Raw genomic sequence first — 23,597 nt, forward strand, 5'->3', positions numbered from 1 at the left:
GTGTTGGTGGAACTATTCTGTATCTGCATCATCCAGGATCTTGGCCACTGGCCACATGTGACTCTGAAGCACCTGAAGTGTAGGTTGTCTATTTTATTCATTCATCTGCACAGAATTATTTAACTAATTTTATTTTGTATTAATTTCCACTTTGTATCTTCATGTGGCTGGTGACTATGAAATTAGACAGTTCCAGACCAGGCCGGCTCTCTGGGACCCCAGAATTCTGAACCCAAATGTTCCTGGCCCACTTCAGGGGCTAGCCCAGCCTCTCCCCAAGTCTGTCCTCTGGAGGTAACCCCTGCCAGTGGGCTGGGCATCCCTAGGCTCGAGTGGTGGCCGAGGGTGGATCTTTGCAGGGAGTGGGGTCAGGGGTGGGGCTTGAGGTGCGGAGGGACGTGCAGGCTGGACGTCCGCACGAGGGTGTGGGAGGGACAGGAAGGGTGACGCAGTCCGGAGGCCTCTGGTCGGGGAATGAATCACGTCCGCGGTTAAGGGGAAGCTCCGCCCCCTGCAGACGGGCCGCTAACCACTGGGCTGCCCAGCTGGCGCTCTGTTCCTGGGAGCCTTTATCGGAGCTCTTCGCCTCTGCCACCGTCCGCCTCTCCATCTCCCTCCATCTCGGTGCTGGGGGAGGCCCGTGCGCTCCGGGAGTGAGGGCTCGGGAGGCCAGCTCCCTGGGCTGCATGGACATAGTCTGCTTCTGGCCCTTATTTCCCTGTGCCCAAGGCGGCCAGTTCTGTGCCATCAGCACTTGGCAGCCGTGACCGCAGCTCCACTTGGAAGCCTAAGGCATAATTTGCCCAAGCCCGAAGCTGTAAGCCGTGATCTGGGTTTCACATGGAGCCGCCTGCTGACACACGGAATCCTGTCTCTGGGGGCCTCTGCGGGCTCCGGCCCAGACACCCTTCCCTCATCTTCCTGGCTCTCGGCTCCAGTCCTGGCCTCTCTGCGGCTAAGACCTGGGTCCGGGCGGGGTTCTCTCCTGGACCCCCAGCCTCTCAGCGCCCCAGTCCCTCTGACCTCACAAGAACCCCCATTTGGAGCCTGCCGCCCCCTTCTCTCCTCTGTCCCTCCCTCTGCCTGATCCCCTGTGTCTGGACCCCACACTCCATCTCCTCCCCAGAAGGCCAGGGGCCCTCTTTGTGATGCCCCTTCCTTTACTTCAGGTTTTCACGAGACTGATAGGGAATGGCTGTTTCTGGCATGAGCCACACAGCCCATCAGCTTAGACTACCCACAGGTAACCCTATGGCCAGCTCACTCACTTTATGTCCTTTTTGTAAAAAAAAAAAAAAAAGAATTATTGGACATATTAAAAAATGTGAAGGGGACTTCCCTCGTGGTCCAGTGTTTAAGACTCCATACTCCCAACTTGGGGGGCCTGGGTTCTACCCCTGCTCAGGGAACTAGATCCCACATGTCATAGTGTGTGCCAGAGACACAGACCTGGCACAGCCAAATAAATGAATATGTGATAAACACGTTTTTAAAAATGTGAAGAATATAATGACGCCTGCGCATCCAGCATCCTGCTTAAGAACTAAGGTGTTAACAGGCGCAGCCCAGTGCTCGGCTGACCCTCGTCCCCGCTGAGGTGAGCACCCATCCGAATTTATTTATTTATTGCTTCATTTTTTCCATCTGAATTTAGAACCAGGTGTGTCTGTACCACGTGCTGTGTGTTTTCACCGTCTGCTCCTGACACTGATAGCGTCGCATCACGTGTGCGAGGGGAGTTGGCTGCTGCCTTTTGCTTTTTCACGAGATGGGACGACCTTGAGATTTACGTACTTACCCATGTAGCTCTGTGTGGCTCTTGTGCTGTGCTGTACTTAGTTGCTCAGTCGTGTCCGACTCTTTGCGACCCCATGGACTGTAGCCCACCAGGTTCCTCTGTCCGTGGCGATTCTCCAGGCAAGAACACTGGAGTTGGCTGCCATGTCCTCCTCCAGGGAATCTTCCTGACCCGGGGATTGAACCCAGGTCTCCTGCATTGTGGGCAGATTCTTCACTGTTTCAGCCACGTGGAAGCCCAAGAATACTGGAGTGGGTAGCCTCTCCCTTCTCCAGGGGATCTTCCCGACCCAGGAATCAAACCGGAGTCTCCTGCATTGCAGGTGGGTTCTTTACCAGCTCGGCTACCAGTGTAGCTCTCAAGTTCATTTATTTGACTGCGGGTGGGTGGGGTGCCCCCGTGTGGGGAAGCAGAGTTTTCTACCCCTTGGCCAGATGCAGGGGGTCCATGGAAGTTTTCTTCTGTTGCCGACACTGCTGGACACATTCTCCTGGGTCCCATGCATGTGAGTGTTCCCCTGGGCAAATCGCCTGGGCTCTGGGGATGCTGGCCCTGGGCCCTTCCAGGCTTCCACTCTGCTCTCCCTTTCTGTGCCCTGAGTAGCCACCCTGAGCGGCCGTGTCCCAGACCTGTCGAACTTTGCCCCGGTTCCCACGGCACCCACAGCATTTCCCCTCTGTCTGCTTCCTCACCTCCACTGCCCGGCCCACGCTGGGCTGGCTCCTGGCTGGGATCCCTGGGGCCTTCTCCTTCTGCCCTGACATCCGGTGTGTGGCTGGGTCCTGCTTTTCCTCCTTCAAATGGGGGTGGTGGCCTCGTCTCCAGACCCACCCTCATCCCTTCTGTCGTGGGTTCAGCAGTGCTGACCACCCCCGATTCATATTTACTCAGAACCTCAGAAAGTGACTTTATTTGGACATAGGGCTTTTAGAGGTCCAGGGCTTAGAGATGGGGTCATAGAGGAGTAGGGTGGCCCTAAATCCAAAGACTGGACTCCTTATAAGAAGAGAGACACAGACACACAGGAAGGAGGCCGCGTGAAGACGGGGGCAGAGATGGGAGCTTTGCAGTCACACGCCACGGGATGCCAGGGGCCACGGGAAGACGGAAGAGGGAAGAATTTTTTCCCAGAGCCTCTGGAGGGATCATGGCCCTGCTGACACCTTAAGTTTGGCCTTCTGCCTCTAGAACCGTGAGAGAATTAATTTCTGTTATTTTTAAGCCACCCGGTTTGTGGTGATTCGTTAAAGCAGCTGCAGGAAGCTAGCGCCCCTTCCCTCCGTGATCCAGAGTGGTCTACACCCACCCACGCGAGGCAGTGTCTAAAATGCCACTGTCTGGGCTGTGTCTCTGTCCTTACAGGGGGTGCCCAACATGAGCCCCTGGCTGGTGTCCCTGAGGTCCCCGCCCCGCCCCGGCTCACACCCCTTCCTGCGAGGAAGGGCCTCGCCCCAGCGTTCTGTCACTCAGCTGCACGGACTGCCTGCCATCGCCACCCCCCACCCGTGGCAGTCCGCGCCGCTTGTTGCCCACCCTTTCTCCAGGGCAGCACAGAAGACCCCCTGTCCCCGTCACCAAGGGAGGGGGAATGTCTTTTGTGGGGGGCAGGGGGGCTGGTCCAGGAAGAGACCTGGCCAGAGTCTTGGCCACTTTTCACCTGACACCTGGGCCCCCACAGGGATCCCCAGCTGCTATCCCCTGCCCCCTTCGCTGACACCTTCTCCTTCATTTCTTGCGTCTCAGCCCAGCCATCCACCTAGGCACTGGAGCGAAAGTCTCAGTGTTGCCCTTGACCTCCATGCCCCCAGCACCCCTAGATCAACAGGCTGCCAAGACCTTGTCGGCTCACCGCCCCTCACTGTGGCCCTTGGATGGGCCTCCGGTGATTCTGTCTGGGTCTCGGTCAGGCCTCCGTGTCTCCCCTTATCCCCACCCTTTCTCCCCACCAGAGGCTCCTCCCTGTCTAGTCAGTGTCCGGGGGGCTTTACTAAGTCCCACCTGTGCGCCTGGGCTTGCGCAGTGGGCTCCACGCACGGGATTCTTTAAAGCAGATGTGGGCCTGGTCCTCTGACTGAGAGAGCCCTCGCTTCCCTTCTCCCCACAGAGTAAAGGTGTGTGTGTGCTAAGTCGCTTCAGTCGTATCTGACTCTTTGTGACCCCATGGACTGTAGCCCGCCAGGTTCCTCTGTCCACGGGATTCTCCAGGCAAGAATCCTGGAGTGGGTTGCCATGCCCTCCTCCAGGGGATCTTTCTGACTCAGGGATCGACCCCACGTCTCTCATATCTCCAGCGTTGGCAGGGAGGTTCTTTACCACTAGCACCACCTGGTAAATCCAGCCTAATGCCCCGCAGCCCTGCTGGCCTCCGCCCTGTCCAGCCTTTCCCCTCCCTGCTCTGCGGGGTCACAGCTCTGGAAGCTAGTCTCTTTCCAGGGTAATTTGGTAATTTGACCCAGCCTGTCAATCCCGTTAGCAGTTGGGCAGCGGGCATTGCTCTATCCTCTCATCCTGTAGGGCTGGGTGCTCTTATGGCACTTGGCAGGCAGTCAGTAAATGTTGGTGAATTGAACTTGATAAGAGAAGCTGGGTAGGGGGCGGGGGAGTGTGATTGGCCAAAAAAACAAATTTAAAATAGAAACATCAGTCTTCTTTTACCTTGGCTGAGTAGCTTTTCTCTTTGTTTGCTTTGTGAGGGGGAGAGGCTTATGGAAAATGCCAGGCCTCCAGAGAGGAGGCGGAGGAGAGGCAGACCCGGCCCAACAGGGCAGCCAGTAGGCACAGTAGCTATTTACATTTAAAGCATTTATTTAACACACATTAAAAACTCAGTTCCTCAGTAGCATGGGCCACACTGTAGGCCCTCGTCCGCCACACGTGGCTGCCATATTGAACACGACAGAGACCATGGCATCTACAGCAGCACAGAAAGTTCTGTGGGGTAGGGCTGGTCTGGATTAATCCACACACCAGATCCTCAAATCCCTTGTTCCTCCTGTGAGCCTTTATTGGGTGCCACAGAGCAGGCAGAATGTTGGGATTTCCAGCGGGAAGTGAAAGACACCAGGCCTGTGGGGGAAATTTGATGTGTCCTGGAGAGTTTAAACGCAGGGGCCTTGGGACAGACTCTCCCAAGGACTCTAGTCTCCACACTCTTGGATCCCCCTTGCTCTGCACAGGGAGCTGGGGGCCTTTAGGAATACAGCGCCAGCTCCCGGCTCCAGCAGGACCGGGACGGATGGCTGAGCGCGAGGGCCGTTAGTGGTGGAATTTGGCCCCGTCTGGGCTGTCTCTCTCCCTTGTCTAGATTTCCTTCCACGCTGACCTGGAAGAACTCCCAAAGCAACAGGCCGGCCCAGGCTGTTTGCACCAGTAAACCCTGCAGCAGTCCCCAGGGCAGAGAGTAGCTGGATCGTATTTATTTAGGAACGGCGGAAACCTGAGGCACCATAAAAAGTGGAGAGAAGATTCCGGAGAGGAATGCGGCCGGCCCCAGGCCCGGAATTCGTCTTGCTCCAGGAGGCTGCAGGCGGCCAGACTGGGGCCGGCCCTGGAGGGTCTCGGCCTGCTGCCCGCTTTGCTGGCAGGTACAGTAGCCATGACTGCAGGACGGTCAGTGGGAGGGGGTCGGAGGGATGGAGCTTCTTTATTTTTAACTTAGGGAAGCGCACTCCACTGGTTGAGTCTGAGGATGAGCAGGAAATAAAGGGAAAAGTCTGTTTTTAAAGTGAGGGGTTGGTATCCCCCACATTGTTGTTGTTTAGTTGCTCAGTCGTGTCCGACCCTTTTGTGACCCCGTGGACTGCAGCCCACCAGGCTCCTCTGTCTGTGGGATCTCCCAGGCAAGAATACTGGAGTGGGTTGCCATTTCCTTCTCTAGGGTATTTCCCGACCCAGGGATCAAACCCGCATCTCCTGCACTGGCAGGCCGATTCTTTGCCACTGAGCCAGTAGGGAAGCCCTGTGTCTCCCATAGGTTGGTGGTAATTATGGAGGATTCTCCAAGAAGGTACCTGCTTGAGGGGTGGGGGAGGTGAAAGGTGGCAGGAAATCTGAGTCCAGAGCCTCAGAGAGTGTCCTTTCAGCTAGATTCCTCTCCTTCCACCTTCTCACAGGCCCCTCCCCAGAATGGGCCCCAGGAACAAGGCTGTGCCCCTCTTGTGGACCCCCTTCCCCAGGCCTCTGCTGCCCGTGTCAGAGTTACCTGGAGCGCCTGCCCCCTTTTCATGGCTGGGTCAGCCCAGACCTCCTGGACTGTGTTGGGAGTTCAGGGCTCGCTGGGATCGCCTCTTACCCCTGTGTCCCCTCCAGCTGGGTGTGGGGGCTTCGTGGAAGGGGACTCAGCACTGTCTTCACAGATAAAGCAGGCTTCACTCTTCCTCCTTACCTGCCCTGGGCCCCTCTCTGATGATGCTGACATCAAAAAGAAGGTGGCAGGGAGTATGCAGGTCACAGGGGCAGGTCTGCAGAGGTCAAGGGTAGAGATGCTGCCTTTAGAACTGTCTGGAAGGGGCTGCTGGGCAACCGCAGGATGTGGGCAGGCTCAGGTGGCTGGGAACAGGGACTCGTTGACTGGCATAAGGGGAGGTCCCCAAAGCTGTGGCCTGGTGGGAGCGGGGGGCGCCCTCCCTCCCCAGGACAGCAGGCGTCGGTCGATTTGAAAAAGTGCTGGTTTCAAACGCTGACCCCCTCACTGGGACTGCTCACTGGTTTACTGTGTTCATGTGCTTGCTGAATCGAAGACCAGGACAAAGTTTTTCATAACCACAGAGCTCCCTCCGTGTTCTGCTGGAGGGAGGAGTCACTTGGGGAGCCCTGACCTGGCCAGTCGCCCCCCAAGTGGCCGATGCTGGGGACGAGGCCAAGACTCAGTAAGCAGTGGGGGTCGGCTGCCCCTTCTCCCCTGCCTGGCCTCACCCTGCCTCTGCATGGCTCGTAACTAACACAGCCCTGTCGGAGCCAATCGGTGCTGCCAGGTTTTCGGTTTCAAATTATCCCCCGCTTGGGCCAGCATGCTTGGAGTTTTAGGCATGACTGGGGACTGGACGTTGAGCCAGACTATGCCGGGGGGGTGGGGGGGGTGGAAACCGAGGGTCAAAGCTGTGCTCAGCAGCTGCACCGACCGCAGCAACAAAATCCACGGCGTGTGCAACTGGTGCCTGCAGGAAGTGGCCAGGTTACCCGAGGCCATGACTGCGCTCCTCATCCTGGCCCAGCCATCTGCCTGCCACCCCTGCCAGCTGGCAAACTCGGGGAGATAGTGAAGGACAGAGGAGACCCCATGGACTGGTCTGCCGCCTTGTGGGGGCTTCCTGGCCCTGCTTGCTGCATTTGGGATTGGAGTCACACAGCACCCGGTGGCATTAAAGGGGTTTCTTTTTAAATCTGTTTTCTGTAGTTTCTAAGTATAATGAGCATACAGTACATGTATAATCAGAAAAAAAAAAAAAAGGAATAGTGTTTTTCAAAATCGGAAAAGAGGTGAAGTAAACACATCAAAAAACCCTCCATGATTCCCATTGTTCTAACTCAGTTGTTGGTGGTTGGTTTATTGTAATGCGTTAGAATGAAATATACTCACCAGAAAGCATTGCACAGGGAGCCCTGGCTCTTTCGTCCGTCTGTGGTGCCTGTTTGAGTCTTCTGTGGCTGCTGTAAATAACAAATTACCAGTAACTTGGGGGGCTGAAACCAGCAGAAGTGTCTTCTCTCACGGTTCTGGAGGCCGGAAGCCTGAAACCCAGGTCTCAGCAAGGCCCGGGTCCCTCCAAAGACTCCAGGGGAGAAGCTGTTTTTGTCTCTTCCAGCTTTTGGGGCTGCCGGCCTTTCTTGGCTTGTGGCTGCATCCCTCTGGTTTTCAAGGCTAGCATTTTCGGATCTCGGTCTGCTCTGTCTGAGCATCCCCTTGCGTGTGTGTGTGTGTGTGTAAGTGTGAGATCTCCCTCTGCCCCCTTCTTGAATACACATGATGGCATTTAGGACCCCCTTCACACACCAGTGATTCAGAATAGTCTCCCATCTCAAGATCCCTCACTTCATCCCACCTGCAATGACTCTTTCTGCTAACAAGTTCCCATGTACGGGTTCGGGGGATTAGGTTATGAGATCTTGGCGGGGAGGGCATTATTCAGCCTACACAGCGCCCCAAAGCTGCCCGAAACACCTCTCCTCATTGTGCAGGTGGCCGCCTTTGGAGCTGTCCCCCAGACTCTGCTGGGAGTTGTGATTTGGTGTCTCCCAGAAGGTGTCAGTCCCTCCACCCCCAAGAAGATGCCCTTGCCACCTTATTGTTCTTGCTGCTCGACTCTTTGCGACCCCATTGACTGCAGCGCGCCAGGCTCCTCTGTCCTTCACTGTCTCCCCAAGTTTGCTCAAATTCATGTCAATTGAGTCGGTGATGCCATCTAACCGTCTCATCCTCTGTCACCCTCTTCTCCTTTCCTCGATACCTTGGAAACTGCATTTGGAGTCCTGCCCTGGGCAGAAGGGAGTGATTCGACAGAGAATGGTGTGTGGCCCTCTTCCGGTGACACGTCCTTCCTGTGGCCATGGGGCAGAGACCTGAAACTCGGAGGCCGCCTAGGGGAGGGGTGGCAAATAATCAAACTGAGTGCATCATTTTGCTGTGGGGACCACAAGCAAACCAAAAAAAGGCAGTTTCATCTAAAGAGGGAAGCACTCTTCAAACCCGCCCCGTGAGGCCAGACAGGAGGGCTCATTCGGTGTGGCTGTATGCCCTCCCTTCTCCAAGAGAAGAGGAAAATCTGGAGTTCTCAGTGAAATTGCCCAAGTGTTCAACATTGGCACGGATACAACAATTTCTTTAGACAGGGTCAGGCAGGCAAACACAGCCTGTGTCTGTGTTCCTTGGGCGGAGAGCAGCCAGTTTGGACCCTTGAAGTGAATGAAACTTAAAGAGCAGAGAAGATGCCCCCAGTCCCAGCGCCCCCCACCCCCTGACCCCCAGCCCTCACTCTGACCGTGTGCTGCCCTTCCCCACTGCCCTAAGTTGCCAGGTGAGCAGCCTCCCGAGACCCGAGGGAGACCCGAGACCCGAGCCGAGACCCGAGACCCGAGCCGAGACCCGAGACCCGAGCCGCAGCTGAGCCCCCAGCCAGGCCAGGCCCCCGTCCCCTCCTCCCAGAGAGTCGCTGAGTCTGGGGAATCTGTGGTGAGGAACTGCGAACCCTCCCAGGGGACGGCTGGAGACTCACTGACTCACGAACGAGGGGTAGGAATCTTCCAGGAAGTCTCCTTCCCGCGCTCCCCACTCGGCCGGGGCGGGACGGCCAGCTCCTCTGTTGCCTCCTCTGTCCCAGCAGGCTGACGGGACACCCGGCGTCTGCAGAGGGGCACTTCTCCGGCTCATCCCCGGCAGGTGTTCCTGAACCTTCCCCGTGGCAGGCGGCCTGGGGCGCGACCACCCCTCCTTCCGGCCAGGCCGGGGTGGGGGCGCAGGGCTGGTGGAGGTGGAGGGGAGCCCAGGCGGGCAGGCAGGAACCAGGCTTTGCAAAGGCTCAAACCAGAGGAAATCTCAGCATCGCGGGCCGGGGGGTGGAATGAAAGACTCTGCGAGTCGCCAGGAATTTGACTCTGTGAGCTGGTTTCCAAGAGGCTAAGTTAAGCTTCTCCAAGTGGATATTAAAAAGGAGCAGCCAGACGAGAAGCCCCAGGCGGAGGGACTGGAGGGGGTGGAGAGAAGGCGCCGGAAGCCACTCGCTGCCGCACCTCGGGAGCCACCGCACAAAGCCCCCACCGGCCGGTCCTCAGCCCGGAGGACCCCGGGGACCGCGGGAGCCTTTCAAGGCCCACGTCCGGCCCTCACTCCCGCCTCTTCTTTTTATTTCTCCCCTTCGCTCCCTTTCCCCTCCGGTTCCAAGAGACAATGCTACTTCAGTTTGGAGCACAAACATATGATCAGCACATGGAAATGTGGTAATTTGGATGCATTCGTGATTGCAACAGATTGAAGAAATTAGACCAGACAAAGAGTGTTTTTGGAGGAGGAGGAGGAGGAGGCAGAAAGAGGGAGGGCGACGGGGTGAGAAAGGGGAGGACGTCTCTGGAAAGGGGGACGCTGGGACTCCCGCCTGCTGCTAAATATATCCGTAATGATGGAGAGAGACCGGATCACAGGTAGGCAAGGGGCCCTCCTCCCCGCCCCGCGCTGCCCCTTCCCCTTAACTCGAAACTTTCTTTATGCTTCGGGACATAAGCACCCAGGGGTCACTTCGGCTTATTTTTCCGGGCATATTTCTTTTCCTCTTTACTGTTCTGAGGTCCTGGGACATAATGTTCCATAATGTTCCAAAAGCGCAGCTTCACTAAGTCTGGCTTTTATTTAAACTCGGCTCTCCCTTCCCTATTTCTCTTTCATTTCCCAATGTGCCACTTTTGCAATATGAAGACGGCTGTGAATGCTGAGACTGTGGACGCCAAAGTCCGGGAAAGGGTCGGGTGGGGGGACCCAATTCTGGCGCTGGGGTCCGGTCCAGCGGCACTGGGGCGCCGCTTGTGGTTTGTTTGTCCACTGTGTGGTTTGTTTGTCCGCTGCTCGCCAAAGTCCGTCTTCAAGGCCGCCTTGGTCTCCTCCCCGAAATAGCATTTTGGTGCCTTCCTGGGAGTTGATTACAGGGCTGGGAGCTCCCAGTGCCCAGACAAGATGTGCAGATGCGTGTGTGTATGCACACACACAGCGGAGAGAACTCCTATTCTGCCGGAAGCTTGGGGGAGTTGACCAAGTGACCCCCACTTGTGGGGGTTGGCGTCATCCGGGTCCTGTCCTCACCTGGGCACAGTGAACAGGGAGGAGGGTAGCGATGAGCATCCTTGTTTGGATGGGACGTTTCAGGACAGAGAGATCAGATCTGTGAGCTCTGCTCAGATTCTGGGGTAGAATCACTGATTAGAACATCTGAATGTCACGGCGGGGCAAGGCGTGAGGGCAGACGGCTGATCCTTGGGTTGGAGGGGGCTTCCAGTTCCCTGGATTGGTCCCTGCACCCCACACAGGATGCATTTTGAGTTACGTTTTGAGTTAAGGGGTCAGTTTGGTAGCCCTGTACTGAGTGGGCTCAGCCCCTTCGGGGATGGGCAAGAACCAACATGTGGGAGAGAAGAGAGGCTTCCCCTCCTAAGTCACCCCGGTTAGAAGCCCCTGTTTCCCGGGTGGACCTCCTGAGATCCTTCTCCCAATGTGTGTCCTGGGTCAGCATCTGACGTCATCAGGAGTAATTCCCATTCACTCCCCAGCCTGCTGCTTATGGCGCACCCCTCGAGCCAGGTGCTGGGGTACACGGTGCAGGCTGAGACATCCTGGGTATCAGCGTCCGGGCTTCAGGTCCTCCAAGCTGGCCCCTGGGTGTCTTCACAGGTGTCACTGGACTGGTCTGTTGTTTGTCACTGTGTGTGTTGTGGAGGGGAGGGGTGGACTCCCCAAGAAGCCGTAAGGGAGGCAGGCATGTCTCCATGGCTCCTCTGAAGGTGGCCCCTTGCCTGCTGCTCCAGCGGCCGATCAGATCCCAGTGTGGTGTCAGGGTGGAAGGGGCACCCATGGGCAGGGGAGCTGCTGATAGGCGGTGGGTGTGCCTGTGTATCCGTGCTGCTGGGCACGCACCATTGGGCACCGCGACTGACCGCAGGAGCTGGGGTGGCTCCGGAGACCGCCAGGAGGCACGGCTGCTGAAACTGCACCTCATGAGTATTTGAGCTCAGTGATGTGCGCCGGCCAGGGTGGACGGGGCGGGAGCCAGGGTTCCCTGCTCTCAGCCTGGCAGGGGCTGCCGGGTGCAGGACTTGGGAAGATGGTCAGTCTGCTGGCCTGGTTGGCAGGGGCCTCCCACCCAGCCTTCATTATCACGGATGACCAAGCCAAGGCCCAGCTGGGTGACAGACAGGCGACCAGAGAGCCAGGGCGCAAGGGCTGGGAAGGGGTCTCTGGGGAGTCAGAAGTGGTGGCAACGTCTTGGAACCTCCCAGGCTGAGCAACCTCCAGGAGCTTTTTCAAGAACTGAATAAACAGTCAGCTCTGTGCCTTTATAGCCTCGCTGAGCACCACGCCCTCATGATGAGAAGTGAAACAGGGGCCTTCCCCCGGGCTACGCCTGAGGAAAAGTTGGGACTTCCTATGAAATCCTCATTTAGTTGCATTTTCATCCAAAGACACTTATTTCTTTCAAAGCTTTTAGAAACCTGGTTCCAGAAAAGGCAAGTCCCCAAGCTGTCCCCTCAAGTTCCTCAAACCTGGTTGGACCTTGACCTTGGTCTTTAATTGTAACTCAGAGCTTCAGGGGTCCCTGGGGAAGCTAGCTTTACCTTATTCCTGCTGGGACCTCGAGCAAGTTGCTCTGCGGCCTTAGGCTCCATTTTCTAACCTGTAAAGTGGGGGAGACGGAGCAGCAGGGCCCCGAGGCTTTGCCCACCCCCCCAACCAGTGGGCTCTGAGCTGATTCTAGGGGTCCCTGCCTGCTGCAGAGCTGCCGCTCACAGTCCCTGCCCCTCTGGGACCCCATTAGGCAGTTGACGTAGCTGCCTCCCTCCCCAGCGGGCACACCGAGTGGGGGTGGGGCTGGAGTCACGATGCCCAGCGTGTGTGGACGGAGGCCTGTCTGGCCAGATGCCCCACCCGTCAATTTCCAGAAGCGGCTGTTCCTGCTCATGGCCTGCTGGGCTGGCATTTAGGAGGGTCCGGCTGGCTCTTGGCCACTGCCCAGCAGCCGTCCAGAAGGGGCTGGTGGGGAGGGGGCTTGGGGCAGGTGGGGGCTGCCTCAGGAGACCTCAGGTCTCCCTCCTCCGTCTCCTGGGAGCACCAACTCCAGCCCAGTTTGGGCCCCGGGAGCCCTGGGTCCTCTGCGGGAGCCACGCCGCCTCCAGCCCCCTTGAGGCTGCGGCCGTGCCCTGGGAAGATGCCGGAGGGCTTGTCAGCAGGCCGGGATGAGTCACCGAGCGGTGACTGGCTGCTGAGACACGGGCCGCTCCTTCCAGCCAAGGGTCGGCATTTTTTTCCTTGTTCTGGACTGGCTTTGTGGCTTTTACAAATCAAGCAGTTTTATCTTGTTCCAAGCTCTTGTGTTTCAGCAGGGAGAATCTCCAGGAAGGGAACTTTCCACTGGGGCGGGGGGGTGGGGGGGTAGTGACTTAGCTCAGCTGGGCCTCCGGGAGGCTGGGACGGCCGCGTGGTGAGCTGTCGGCAGAGAATGTAGACGTTTCTCTGCTTGGTCATGAAGGCTGGTCTGGGAGGCAGGGAGGGCTGAGTCTCATTGTCACTGGATGTCTGTCCCAGGCTCACCCGGGAGGAGAGAGCTGGTTCTCTGACTTGCTCAGGGGGTCCCGTGTGATGGCCGTGGGGGGGGCAGGGGGCTGGACAGCCCCCCATCATGGAAAGCATGCCTCGGGCCTCACTCTGATGGCCCCTCTTGTCTCTGGGTCCCTGGGCACTTCATACCCTTGACTCGCTGCGGACTCGCGTTGCCAGAGCTTGATTTTCCTCGTCTCCAGGATGAGAAGCTTGGCCCGAGGCCCAGCTAGTCCTCTTCCTCTTGCAGCTCTGATTGACCTGGGCCTTGGTTTCCTAGGGCTTCCCTGATAGCTCAGTTGGTAAAGAATCTGCCTGCAATGCAGGATACCCTGGTTCAATTCATAGATCGGAAAGATCCGCTGGAGAAGGGATAGGCAGCTACCCACTCCAGTATTCTTGGGCTCCCCTGGTGGCTCAGCTAGTAAAGAATCTGCCTGCAATGCGGGAGACCTGGGTTCGATCCCTGGGTTGAGAAGATGCCTTGGAGAAGGGAAAGGCTGCCCACTCCAGTGTCCAGTAGTAGTATCCAGTACCACTTGGTTCCTAGGGCTGATGTAACCAAGTGCCACCGCCTGGGGAGCTTACAGCGACAGGAGTGGATCCTCTCCCAGCCCTGGAGGCCAGAAGTCCAAAGTCGATGTGTCGGAGGGTTGGTTCCTTCAGGATGCCCTGAGAGCATCCTCTCCATGAGTCTCCTGGCTTCTGGTGGTGGCTGGTACTCCTTGGCATCCTTGGCTGCTGGATGCTCACTTCAGTCTTTGCCTCTGTTGTCACATGGCCTTCTTCTGTGTCTCGGATCTCCTGCTTCTCTCTTATAAGGACACTCATTCCTGGACTTAGGGCCCACTCCAATAATCCACTGGGACTTCCCAGATGGCTCAGTGGTAAAGAATCCACCTGCCAGTGCTGGAGATGCAGGAGATGTGGGTTTGATCCCTGGGAAGAGGTCATTTCCTTCCTGGAGGAGGAAATGACAACCCATTCCAGTATTCTTGCTGGGAAATCCCATGGGCAGAGGAGCCTGGCTGACTACATTCCGTGGGGTCACAAAGAATCGGACAGGACTGAGGGACTGAACACACATATAGTCCAGCATGACCAAAACCCCAGGTCCTTATCCTAATGACATCAGCAAGACCGTTTTCTCCAAATAGGACCATGTCCACAGATTCCAGGTGAACATGAATTTTGAGGAGGCCACCATTCAACCCACTCCAGTTCTCATGCGTCCTGGATGCACAGGATAATTCCATATCCTAAGATCCCTCGAAGTCCCTGAGTCTGGCCGCAAGCCTTTGCCATTGGATCCCCTACCCCTGGTGTGGTGTGGGAAGCCCAGCCCCATGAGAATTCCAGAAGCCTGCCTGCCCAGCTTCCAGGCGCTTTCCTGCTGGGAGCTGCCTTGTGTCCCCTGCCAGTGGGGTGAGGCCTGAGGCAGGCTCTGGGGACAGAATGGACCCAGTATAATACCTGGGTCAGCCTTCCTGATGAGGTCACCTTCGCCTGGTTCTTTGTAATTTTTTAATTTGCGCCCCAAATAGGTCTGTCCAAAACCCTTCCTGACTAGAGGATTTATTTCAACATAAAGTCCTACTGAGGAATGGCATGACCATCACATTGTTACACATTAAAGAACCACCTTCAATAACAATATAGCGTGGGATTGGGACTGACCCCTTGTGTGGTCACTGTAGTCTTTCTGTACTATAAGGACCTCGGGTGCCCAGGCCTCTGGACTCATTTAAAACAAATTGTGGTAAAATGTACATAATATAAAATGTACTTTTTAAAAAAAGATTTATTGTAGTTGGTTTACAGTATTGTATTAGTTTCCGGTGTGCAGCAAAGTGAATCAGTTGTACATATAATCTACTCCTTTTAGATTCTTTTCCCAAGTAGGTCATTCAGTTCAGTCGCTCAGTCGTGTCCGACTCTTTGCGACCCCATGAATCGCAGCACGCCAGGCCTCCTTGTCCATCACCAACTCCCGGAGTCTACCCAAACCCATGTCCATCGAGTCGGTCCAACCATCTCATCCTCTGTCGTCCCCTTCTCCTCCCGCCCCCAATCCTTCCCAGCATCAGGGTCTTTTCCAATGAGACAACTCTTCGCATGAAGTGGCCAAAGTATTGGAGTTTCAGCTTCAGCATCAGTCCTTCCAATGAACACCCAGGACTGATCTCCTTTAGGATGGACTGGTTGGATCTCCTTGCAGTCCAAGGGACTCTCAAGAGTCTTCTCCAACACCACAGTTCAAAAGCATCAATTCTTTGGCGCACAGCTTTCTTCACCATCCAACTCTCACATCCATACATGACCACTGGAAAAACCATAGCCTTGACTAGATGGACCTTTGTTGGCAAAGTAGTGTCTCTGCTTTTAAATAAGCTATCTAGGTTGGTTATAACCTTCCTTCCAAAGAGTAAGCATCTTTTAATTTCATGGCTGCAATCACCATCAGCAGTGATTTTGGAGCCCCCCAAAATAAAAGTCTGACACTGTTTCCACTGTTTCCCCATCTACTTCCCATGCAGAGTAATTTTTAAAATAATATTTGTTTTAGTTAGTTTGGCTGCTCTAAGTCTTAATTGCAGCATGTGGGATCTTTTTGTCTTCATTGTGACATTCGGGATCTTTAGTTACATCATGTGGGATCTAGCTCCCTGACCAGGGATTGAACCTGGGCCCCCTGCATTGGAAGTATGGAGCCTTAGCCACTGGACCACCAGGGAAATCCCATTACAGAGTATTGAGTAGAGGTCTGGGTGCTAAGTTCCCGGTCCTTGTTAATTATCTATTACATATATATGTGTATATGTCAACCCCAATCTCCCAGTTTATCCGTCCCCACCTTTATTCCCTGGTAACCACAGTTTGTTTTCTACATCTGTGACTCTGTTTCTGTTTTGTACATAAGTGCATTTGCACCCTTTTTTAGGACTTCCCTGGTGGCTCAGCGGCAGAGAAGCTGTCCGCCAATTCAGGAGATGCGAGTTTGACCCTTGGGTCGGGAAGATGCCCTGGAAGAGGAAATGGCAACCCACTCCAGTATTCTTGCCTGGGAAATGCCATGGACAGAGGAGCCTGGCGGGCTACAGTCCATGGGGTCACAAAGAGCCAGACATGATTTAGTGACTAAACAACAACAACCCTTTTTAAAGATTCCACATGTAAGAGATATCATATGATATAAAGTATACCTTTTAAATGATTTTTAAGTGTATAATTCAGTGGCATTAAGTGCTTTCACATAGTTGTGCAATCATCCATCCATCTCCAGAGCTTTTTCCATCTTCTCAAAGTGAAGTGAAAGTGAAAGTTGCTTGGTCGTGTCCGACTCTTTGCAACCCCATGGACTATACACAGTCCATGGAATTCTCCAGGCCAGAATACTGGAATGGGTAGCCATTCCCTCTCCAGGGGATCTTCCCAATCCAGGGATTGAACCCAGGTCTTCTGCATTGCAGGCGGATTCTTTACCAGCTGAGCCACAGGGAAGCCCAAGAATACTGGAGGGGATACCCTATCCCTTCTCCAGAGGATCTTCCCGGCCCAGGAATCGAACTGGGGTTTCCTGCATTGCAGGTGTATTCTTTACCAACTGAGCTATCAGGGAAGCCCCTGTCTTCTCAAAGTGAAGCTCTATTAAACACTACTTCCTCATTCCCCTGTGCTCCCTGACCCTGCCCAACACCCTTCTGTTTTCTGTCTATGTGAATTTGACTATTTCAGGTTCCGCATATAAATGGAATCATGCAATATTTGTCTTTTTGTGACTGAATTATTTCATTTTATGATTTCAAAGTTCCTGTATGTTGTAGCAGGTGTCAGAGTCCCCTCCTGTTATAAGGCAGAATAGTATTACATTATAGACTGTATTTTGTTTATCCATGGTCTATCAAGAATCACCTTTTGGCTCTTATGAAAAGTGCTGCCATAAATCTGGGTGTATAGGTATTTACTCAGGTCCTTGCTTTCACATTTTGCTGGGTACACACCCAGAAGGAGAATTACTGGATCGCATAGAGAAAGTAAGTGAAAGTGTTAGTTGCTCAGTCATGTCTTTGCATTCCCATGGACTGTAGCCCACAAGGCTCCTCTGTCCATGGGATTCTCCAGGTAAGAATACTGGAGTGGGTTGCCATGCCCTCCTCCAGGGGATCTTCCCAACCCAGGGATTGAACCCAGGTCTCCTGCATTACAGGTGGATTCTTTACCATCTGAGCCACCAATCAATCACATGGTAATTCTATGTTTAATTTTGGGAGGAACTTCCATACTGCTTTTTACCACAGCTGTACCATTCTACATTCCCACCAACAGTGTACATGGGTTCCAATGTCTCCACATCCTCCCCAACACCTGTTATTTTCTGTTATTTTTTTAAACAACAGCCATTCTATTAAGTGTGAGGGAGTACCTCATTGCAGTTTTGATTTGCATTTCCCTAATGTCTGTCGAGGCCTTTTGTCAACTTTTTAATTGGGTTGTTTGTTTTGTGTGTGGTTGAGTTGTAGACGTTTTTTTTGTTTTTTTTTCTGGCCTCGCTGTGTATCATGTGGGATCCCAGTTCCTCCTCACCAGGGATCAAACCTGAGCCCCCTGCAGTGTAAGCCCAGAATCTTAACCACTGGACCGATAAGAAAGTCCTAGTGTTTTTTTTAAAAACATATTCTGGATATTAATTCTTCATCAGACATAAGATTGGTAAATATTTCCTTCCATTCTGTGTGTTGCCTTTTCATTCTGTTGATAGGCTCCTTTGGTGCTTAAAAGTTTTAAATTTTGTGTGTTTGTTTTTGGCTGCACTGGGTCTTCACTGCTGCCCGCAGGCTTTCTCTAGTTGTGGCCAGCGGGGGCTACTCTCCATAGCGGTGTGCGGGCTTCTCATTGCGGTGGCTTCTCCTGTTGTGGAGCACAGGCTTAGGTGTCCCGAGGCATGGGGGAATCTTAGTTCCCAGACCAGGGATGGAACCTGTGTCCCTTGCATTGGCAGGTGGATTCTTAATCACTGGACCACCAGGGAAGTCCCCCCAAATTTTTAATTTTGATGAAGCTCAATTTATTAATTTTTTTTCTTTTAGTGTCCATGCTTTTGGTGTCACACCCAATGTCTCAAAGCTTTCCCCCTGTGTTTCTTTCTGAGAGTTTTCTAGTTTTAGCTCTTGTATTAGGCCTTTGCCCCATTTTTAGTTCATTTTTGTACATGGTGTGAGGTAAGGCTCCAAGTTCACGTCCTGGGTTCTTGATTCACTATACTTTTTTCCCCCTCTCAGACCCGAGTTGACTGCAGTGGGTGGCAGGAAGTGGGGGAGATTCTGGGTAGGGCCTGGCCTTGACCATCCCCTCTCAGGCCAGCCAGGGAGCCTCCAGTCCGGTCCAGAACGTGGCTGGACATGGGCTCTGCCCCACTGTCAGGCGGGCCTTCTGTTCTCGGTGGTCTCACTGCCCAGCTTGCATGTGAGACTGGCTGTGTCTGTGTCTGTTCTGTCCCCATGCTTAGTCTCAGAAGCCTCCTCCAGCCCTGTTCTTCTTTGCTTCTGCGCTCCTGGCCTCACGTCTCTGATGACCGTCTGCTCAGAGCTGGTCATCCCTGTTGTCTCCCTTCCCACCTGGGCCCAAATCTCTGAATGGAAGCCACCACCGAAAGTTCTTTGCCCACAGTCCTGCCTCCACCGCTCTCACCTGGATTCTGCAGTGGTGGATCCCATTCCCCTCGGGCTGGGCGTGGAGTAGGGGTGGGACGCAGTGGAGAAACGAGGGCGTTTTCCTTTAACCAGTGGCCTCCTGGAGCTCAGGACAGTTAACAATGCAGGTCTCAGCTCCTGGAGACCCCCTGCTGCCTTTGGGCCTGGGACCTGCCTTAGACCTTCCGATGCTCCCTCCTTTTTTTCTTTCTTTCTTCTCTTTTTTTTAACAAACGAGGAAACTCTGACTTCAAGCTGAATAAACAAAGCAACACACCCCTTGGAATTAGCAAAGAAGCACTGGCTCTGAAAGTTTACTATGAAAACTTGAAAATGCTTTTGGAGGGCTTCCCTGGTGGCTCAGACAGTAAAGAAAATGCTTTGGGGCTGGGCCTGTCTGCCTGTCTGAAGAGCCGCCCGGCTCCGGGTAGCAGCAGCCTGCACCCCGGCACCTGTTCCTCCACATGGTCCCGTTTCCTCCTCCTGCCAGCGCGAGTGACCAACCAGTGACCTCTGTCTGTTCATCTCAGGTCATGACCTTTGAGTTCATCTCAGGTCATGACATCTCCAAATTGCTGTTTGCAGGATAACTATTGACGGCTGTTGCCCCAGTTAGCCGGCAAATATTTATGGAGGTCCTACTAGGTTCAGGCATCTCCTAGGTACTTGGCCTAAAGTAAGGGGCAAGGGACAGCCGGTCCCTTGCTCCTTTGGGACTGGTCATCTGAAATCGCTGTCAGGCAGCTAACCAATAAACACACCAATTTTTGACTTGTGATGGAAAAGCGAAGAACAGGTGTGATGTGACGTGATTGTTACTACGTGTATGTGTGTATTTATGTGTATTAATGGACACCTTCCTTAAGAGGGTGACACTGAGCTGAAACCTACATGTCCAGAAGGACCTGACCAGGCCAGGATCCTGAGGAAGGACATTCAGGCAAAGGGAATAGCAGATGCAAAGGCCCCGAGGTTAGAACATCATGGAGGTGCCAGCGGCCGGACTGTGTTTTTGGAAGAGACAGGCAAGTCTGAGTCCAGCAAGATGGACTCAGGTCAGGCCAGGCCTCGGAGGCCCTGGCGATGGTTTGTTTTTTTTCTTGTGGTGCGATTGAAGCCACGTGGGGGAAGCGACAGGACCTGAGTGCCCTGTGGCTGCCACGCAGGGAGGAGAAACCAGGGAGCCCAGAGGGGTGGCCATGGCCGTCACTCCAGCAGTTGGAGAGGGAGGGCCTCTGATTGCTGGGTGGACCGTGGCGGTTGGAAAGGCCGCTGGACGCGCTGACGTGGTGGCCAGCTCTGCCCCGCCCTGCTCCACCATGCTTGTCTTTAGGACGGAGTGCTTGCGGTCTCTGAGCGCAGAGGCTGTGGTTTGCTGGATGCTTGGCTGAGGGGGCAGGGGTGGCCTGAGTCCTGGGTTCTGAGCCTCTCTGCCTGCCCATGCCCCTGCGTGGGGTGGTGGCCCTGTGCGCCCAGTGTGTCTGAGGACACTATCCCGTCCCAGCGGCCCCCTTGAAGCCTCTGAGCTTTCTCCCAGCTCTGGGCTCCTGACTCCGGGGGAGACACAGGAATACAGAATGTTCTCCACTGGCTCTCAGAGCTGGGGTGAGTCAGAGCCTCTTTCCGTGATGGAGCAGTACCAGGCCCCGGGGATCTGGCTTGGTCCCTGGGGGAGGCAGGCAGGAGAGGAGAGGTGGCCAGGGAGGTGGAGTTGGGGGGGGGCACTGAGGAGCCAGTGTGACCTTGGGCTGCGGGCCATCCCCCTCCTGCTCTGTCCCAGCTGCTGGTCCCACCGAGACCCCCTTGTGCCACCTCCTTTTACCGTCTCTGCATCCCTTCTCTCCCCTCTGAGGCCGACCCTCTCCTCTGGTCCAGAGTGGGTCTCCCGGCTACTCTCCCAGCCTCCTGCTTTTTTTCTTTCAGACCCTCCACCGCTCCCCCAGGGTCCACTGTGTCCCTTCCGTGTCTCATGTCACCCAGAGAGGCAGGTGCCAGGAACTTGGGGGTGCTGGCGCTGTCTGTGCGCCGAGAGTCTTCCTCTCCTGCTCCGGGCACCCCCTCAAGCCCTCACAGAGCTCCTCCGCACAGAGCTGGCTGCGTCCTGCATCCAAAACTAGTGTGGCAGGAAGGAGCCACCCGGGGAGCCCAGGCACCCAGCCTGCTCTGCTGGCCGCAGCCAGGGCTTGTGTGTCAGGGAGGAGGTGGTTCTGGGGAGGTGTGACCATGATGCAGCTCATGGGTCAGGGCACTGACACCACCTCCTGCTGGTGTGGCCTGAGCTGCTGCTCCCCCAGCTTCTGTTTCCGGGGCATCTTGGAGTTGACCTTCCTGCAGCCTGTCCTGGGTTCTCCCTCTGTCCTTCCCTGACACTGTTGCTGCTCACCTGGAGAGAGCCAGGTGGGGATGAAGGAGATGGAAGAGCCCCTCTGATAGGATACCCCGCTCCCCTCAAGAGCCTCGCTTGCTACTAGGACAGCAAGACTCCTGACCACCCCTAGGGCACTTATGGGGGGTGGCATGGTGTGACTGTCGCACACACGGGGCTCAGTGCATGGCCCGAGGCATCCCTTCCCGTGGCTTTGCTCAGGCTCGTGTCTCTCTCTGGTCCTCTTCCCCTGATGCACCTCAGTCTGGACTTTGCCCCCCCACCATCCGCCCAGCCCAGCCCAGCCCTGGCTCGCTGGTCCCTCCACTGGGCTCAGGTGCCTTCTCCAGGTGGCTTACTCCATACAAGGATGCAGGGCACTCAGGCATGCCCACCCTGGGAGATGTAAATGTATTGTTATCTGATAATAACTAAAAAACGACATCTTTAAAAATATATGAAAAGTGAAGGTGTTAGTTGCTCAATTGTGTCCTGCTCCTTGCGACCCCGTGGACTGTAGCCCACCAGGCTCCTCTGTCCATGGGTTGCCATGCCCTTCTCCAGGGGATCTTCCCGATCCAGGGATTGAACGTGCGTCTCTTGTATCTCCTGCATTGGCACGTTGATTCTTTACCACTAGTGCCACCTGGGAAGCCCCTTTAAAAATATATATATATGTAATATATGTATATATATATTTGGCTGCTCTGGGTCTTAGTTATGGCATGCAAGATCTTTTAATTTCAGCATGTGGGCTCTTTACTTGTGACATGCAAACTCTTAGTTGAGGCATGTGGGATCTAGTTCCCTGACCAAGGATTAAATCCGGCCTCCCTGCACTGGGAGTGCAGAGTCTTAGCCACTGGACCACCAGGCAAGTCCCAAGAACTACATCTTTAGAATGACTGTTTTCAGTGTTTTTCCAACTTCAAGGGTCCTTAGAGTGTCCTAATCCTGAGCCTGGTGGACTACAGTCCATGGGGTCCCAGAGAGTCGAGCAGGACCGAGTATGCACACACACATCTTTGACTTCAAGGGGGTGCAGCGTGTTATCGTACAAAAAGCATAAGATCTGGCTGAGATGAAGAGTCCTCTCCCATTACACCTTACTTATGCGATCCTTTGAAAATGACTTCAGCTCTCATTGCTTCAGGTTCTTTTTTGGAAACTGCCTGCAATGCAGGAGACCACCTGCAATGTAGGAGACCCAGGTTTGATCCCTGGGTCGGGAAGAACCCCTGGAGAAGGAAAAAATGGCAATCTACTCCAGTATTCTTCCCTGGGAAATCCTATGGACAGAGGAGCCTAGTGGGCTACAGTCCATGGGGGTCACAAGAGTTGGACACAATGTAGTGACTAAACCACCATCAGTCCTGATGTGGCCCATGTCCAAGGCAGAGGGAAGGGGCTGGGGTTGATAGCAGGCTGGGGACTTGTTCATCACCTTGAGAGGGTGGTCTTGGGCTGTGCCTTTGTGACATGTGTTCGAGGGTGGGGGGAGCATACCTCCGGGACCTCCCTGTAGCCCCGCCTCCCTCCAGCCTGTAGAGAGCAGCCAGGATGGGAGGGGGAGCGCGCACCCCCTCATGGAGCTGTGGACCGAGGGGCCCAGGTTCTGGAGGAATGTATCGTCCATGCATCTCACCCCCAGATTTACTGCAGCGAGGGCCTGGCTGAGCCCTGGGAGGGAGCAAGGGGACCGCTGTGAAGTCAGACCCAGAAAGGGGCAGGAATTCACGTGCAGGCAGCCTTTCCTCCAGGAGGTGGCGTTGCAGGCTCTCAAGAGCCCAGCTCCTGCTGGGTTTTCATTTTCATGAAATTTGTGGGAAGAGGCTGCCCTAGTGGGCCTTTCCAGGTGGCGCTAGCGGTAAAGAACCCGTCTGCCAAGGCAGGAGACCTAAGAGACGCAGGTTCCATCCCTGGGTCGGGAAGATCCCCTGGAGAAGGGCATGGCAACCCACTCCAGTATTCTTGCCTGGAGAATCCCATGGACAGAGGAGCCTGTAGTTCAAAGGGTCACAGTGTCGGACACAGCTGAAGTGACTTGGCATGTGCACACTGTCCTGGTGTTATTTCCACTCACTTGGCTGCTGCAACGAGGGAAGTGACAGGTGGGGAGACGGGAAGTACCATGAGGCTGGCACCTACCCTGGCAGCAGGGCTGGAACACTGCAGATCTCCCAGAGGTGATCCTAAACCCTCAACAGACAAGAGAGGTTTGAGAGCTCAGGGCTTCAGGGAGGGGTCTCCTGCTACCTCTTCTTGCTTTTCTATTTTTGCTTGATATATCTCAGTCTCTTTTAAAATTTTCCAACTTTTTACTATGAAAAATTTCAGACACGCAGGAAAGATCAAAGAATTACAGTGCAAACACCCCCACGCCCATCACCTAGATTCCTCAGGGCTCATTCTGCTCCTAGCTTCGTCACACACCCATCCCTCCCTCCACCAACA

The 23,597-nt window shown here is 54.8% G+C and overlaps 1 protein-coding gene and 2 long non-coding RNA genes across 4 annotated transcripts in view; 2 read left to right on the top strand and 1 right to left on the bottom strand.

Annotated features, from left to right (window-relative positions):
• The window catches only part of SEPTIN9 (septin 9), a 179,338-nt gene that overhangs the window by 19,396 nt on the left and 136,345 nt on the right, over positions 1-23,597 (top strand). The window contains exon 1 of one of the 2 annotated variants that reach the window (XM_081575589.1): positions 9,000-9,931. The exons of the other annotated variant lie outside the window; for it this stretch is intronic. Within the exon in view, the coding sequence (XP_081431715.1) occupies positions 9,907-9,931 (25 nt within the window). The 5' untranslated portion in view covers positions 9,000-9,906. Of the gene's footprint in view, positions 1-8,999; positions 9,932-23,597 lie in introns of those variants that run through there. 2 annotated transcript variants of the gene reach the window in all.
• Positions 1,655-7,300, top strand: LOC145540659 (uncharacterized). Its single transcript, XR_014078461.1, has 2 exons — positions 1,655-2,120; positions 5,222-7,300. It is a non-coding gene; the product is annotated as an uncharacterized LOC145540659 (long non-coding RNA).
• LOC145540657 (uncharacterized) lies at positions 4,586-9,464 on the bottom strand. The gene is made up of 5 exons (XR_014078458.1): positions 9,010-9,464; positions 8,245-8,374; positions 7,377-7,447; positions 6,090-6,258; positions 4,586-5,480 (listed from the first exon to the last, which is right to left on the bottom strand). It is a non-coding gene; the product is annotated as an uncharacterized LOC145540657 (long non-coding RNA).

Source organism: Giraffa tippelskirchi, chromosome 3 (assembly GCF_054371585.1).
Source record: "Giraffa tippelskirchi isolate mGirTip1 chromosome 3, T2T-mGirTip1v1.2.pri, whole genome shotgun sequence".
Classification (NCBI taxonomy): domain Eukaryota; kingdom Metazoa; phylum Chordata; class Mammalia; order Artiodactyla; family Giraffidae; genus Giraffa; species Giraffa tippelskirchi.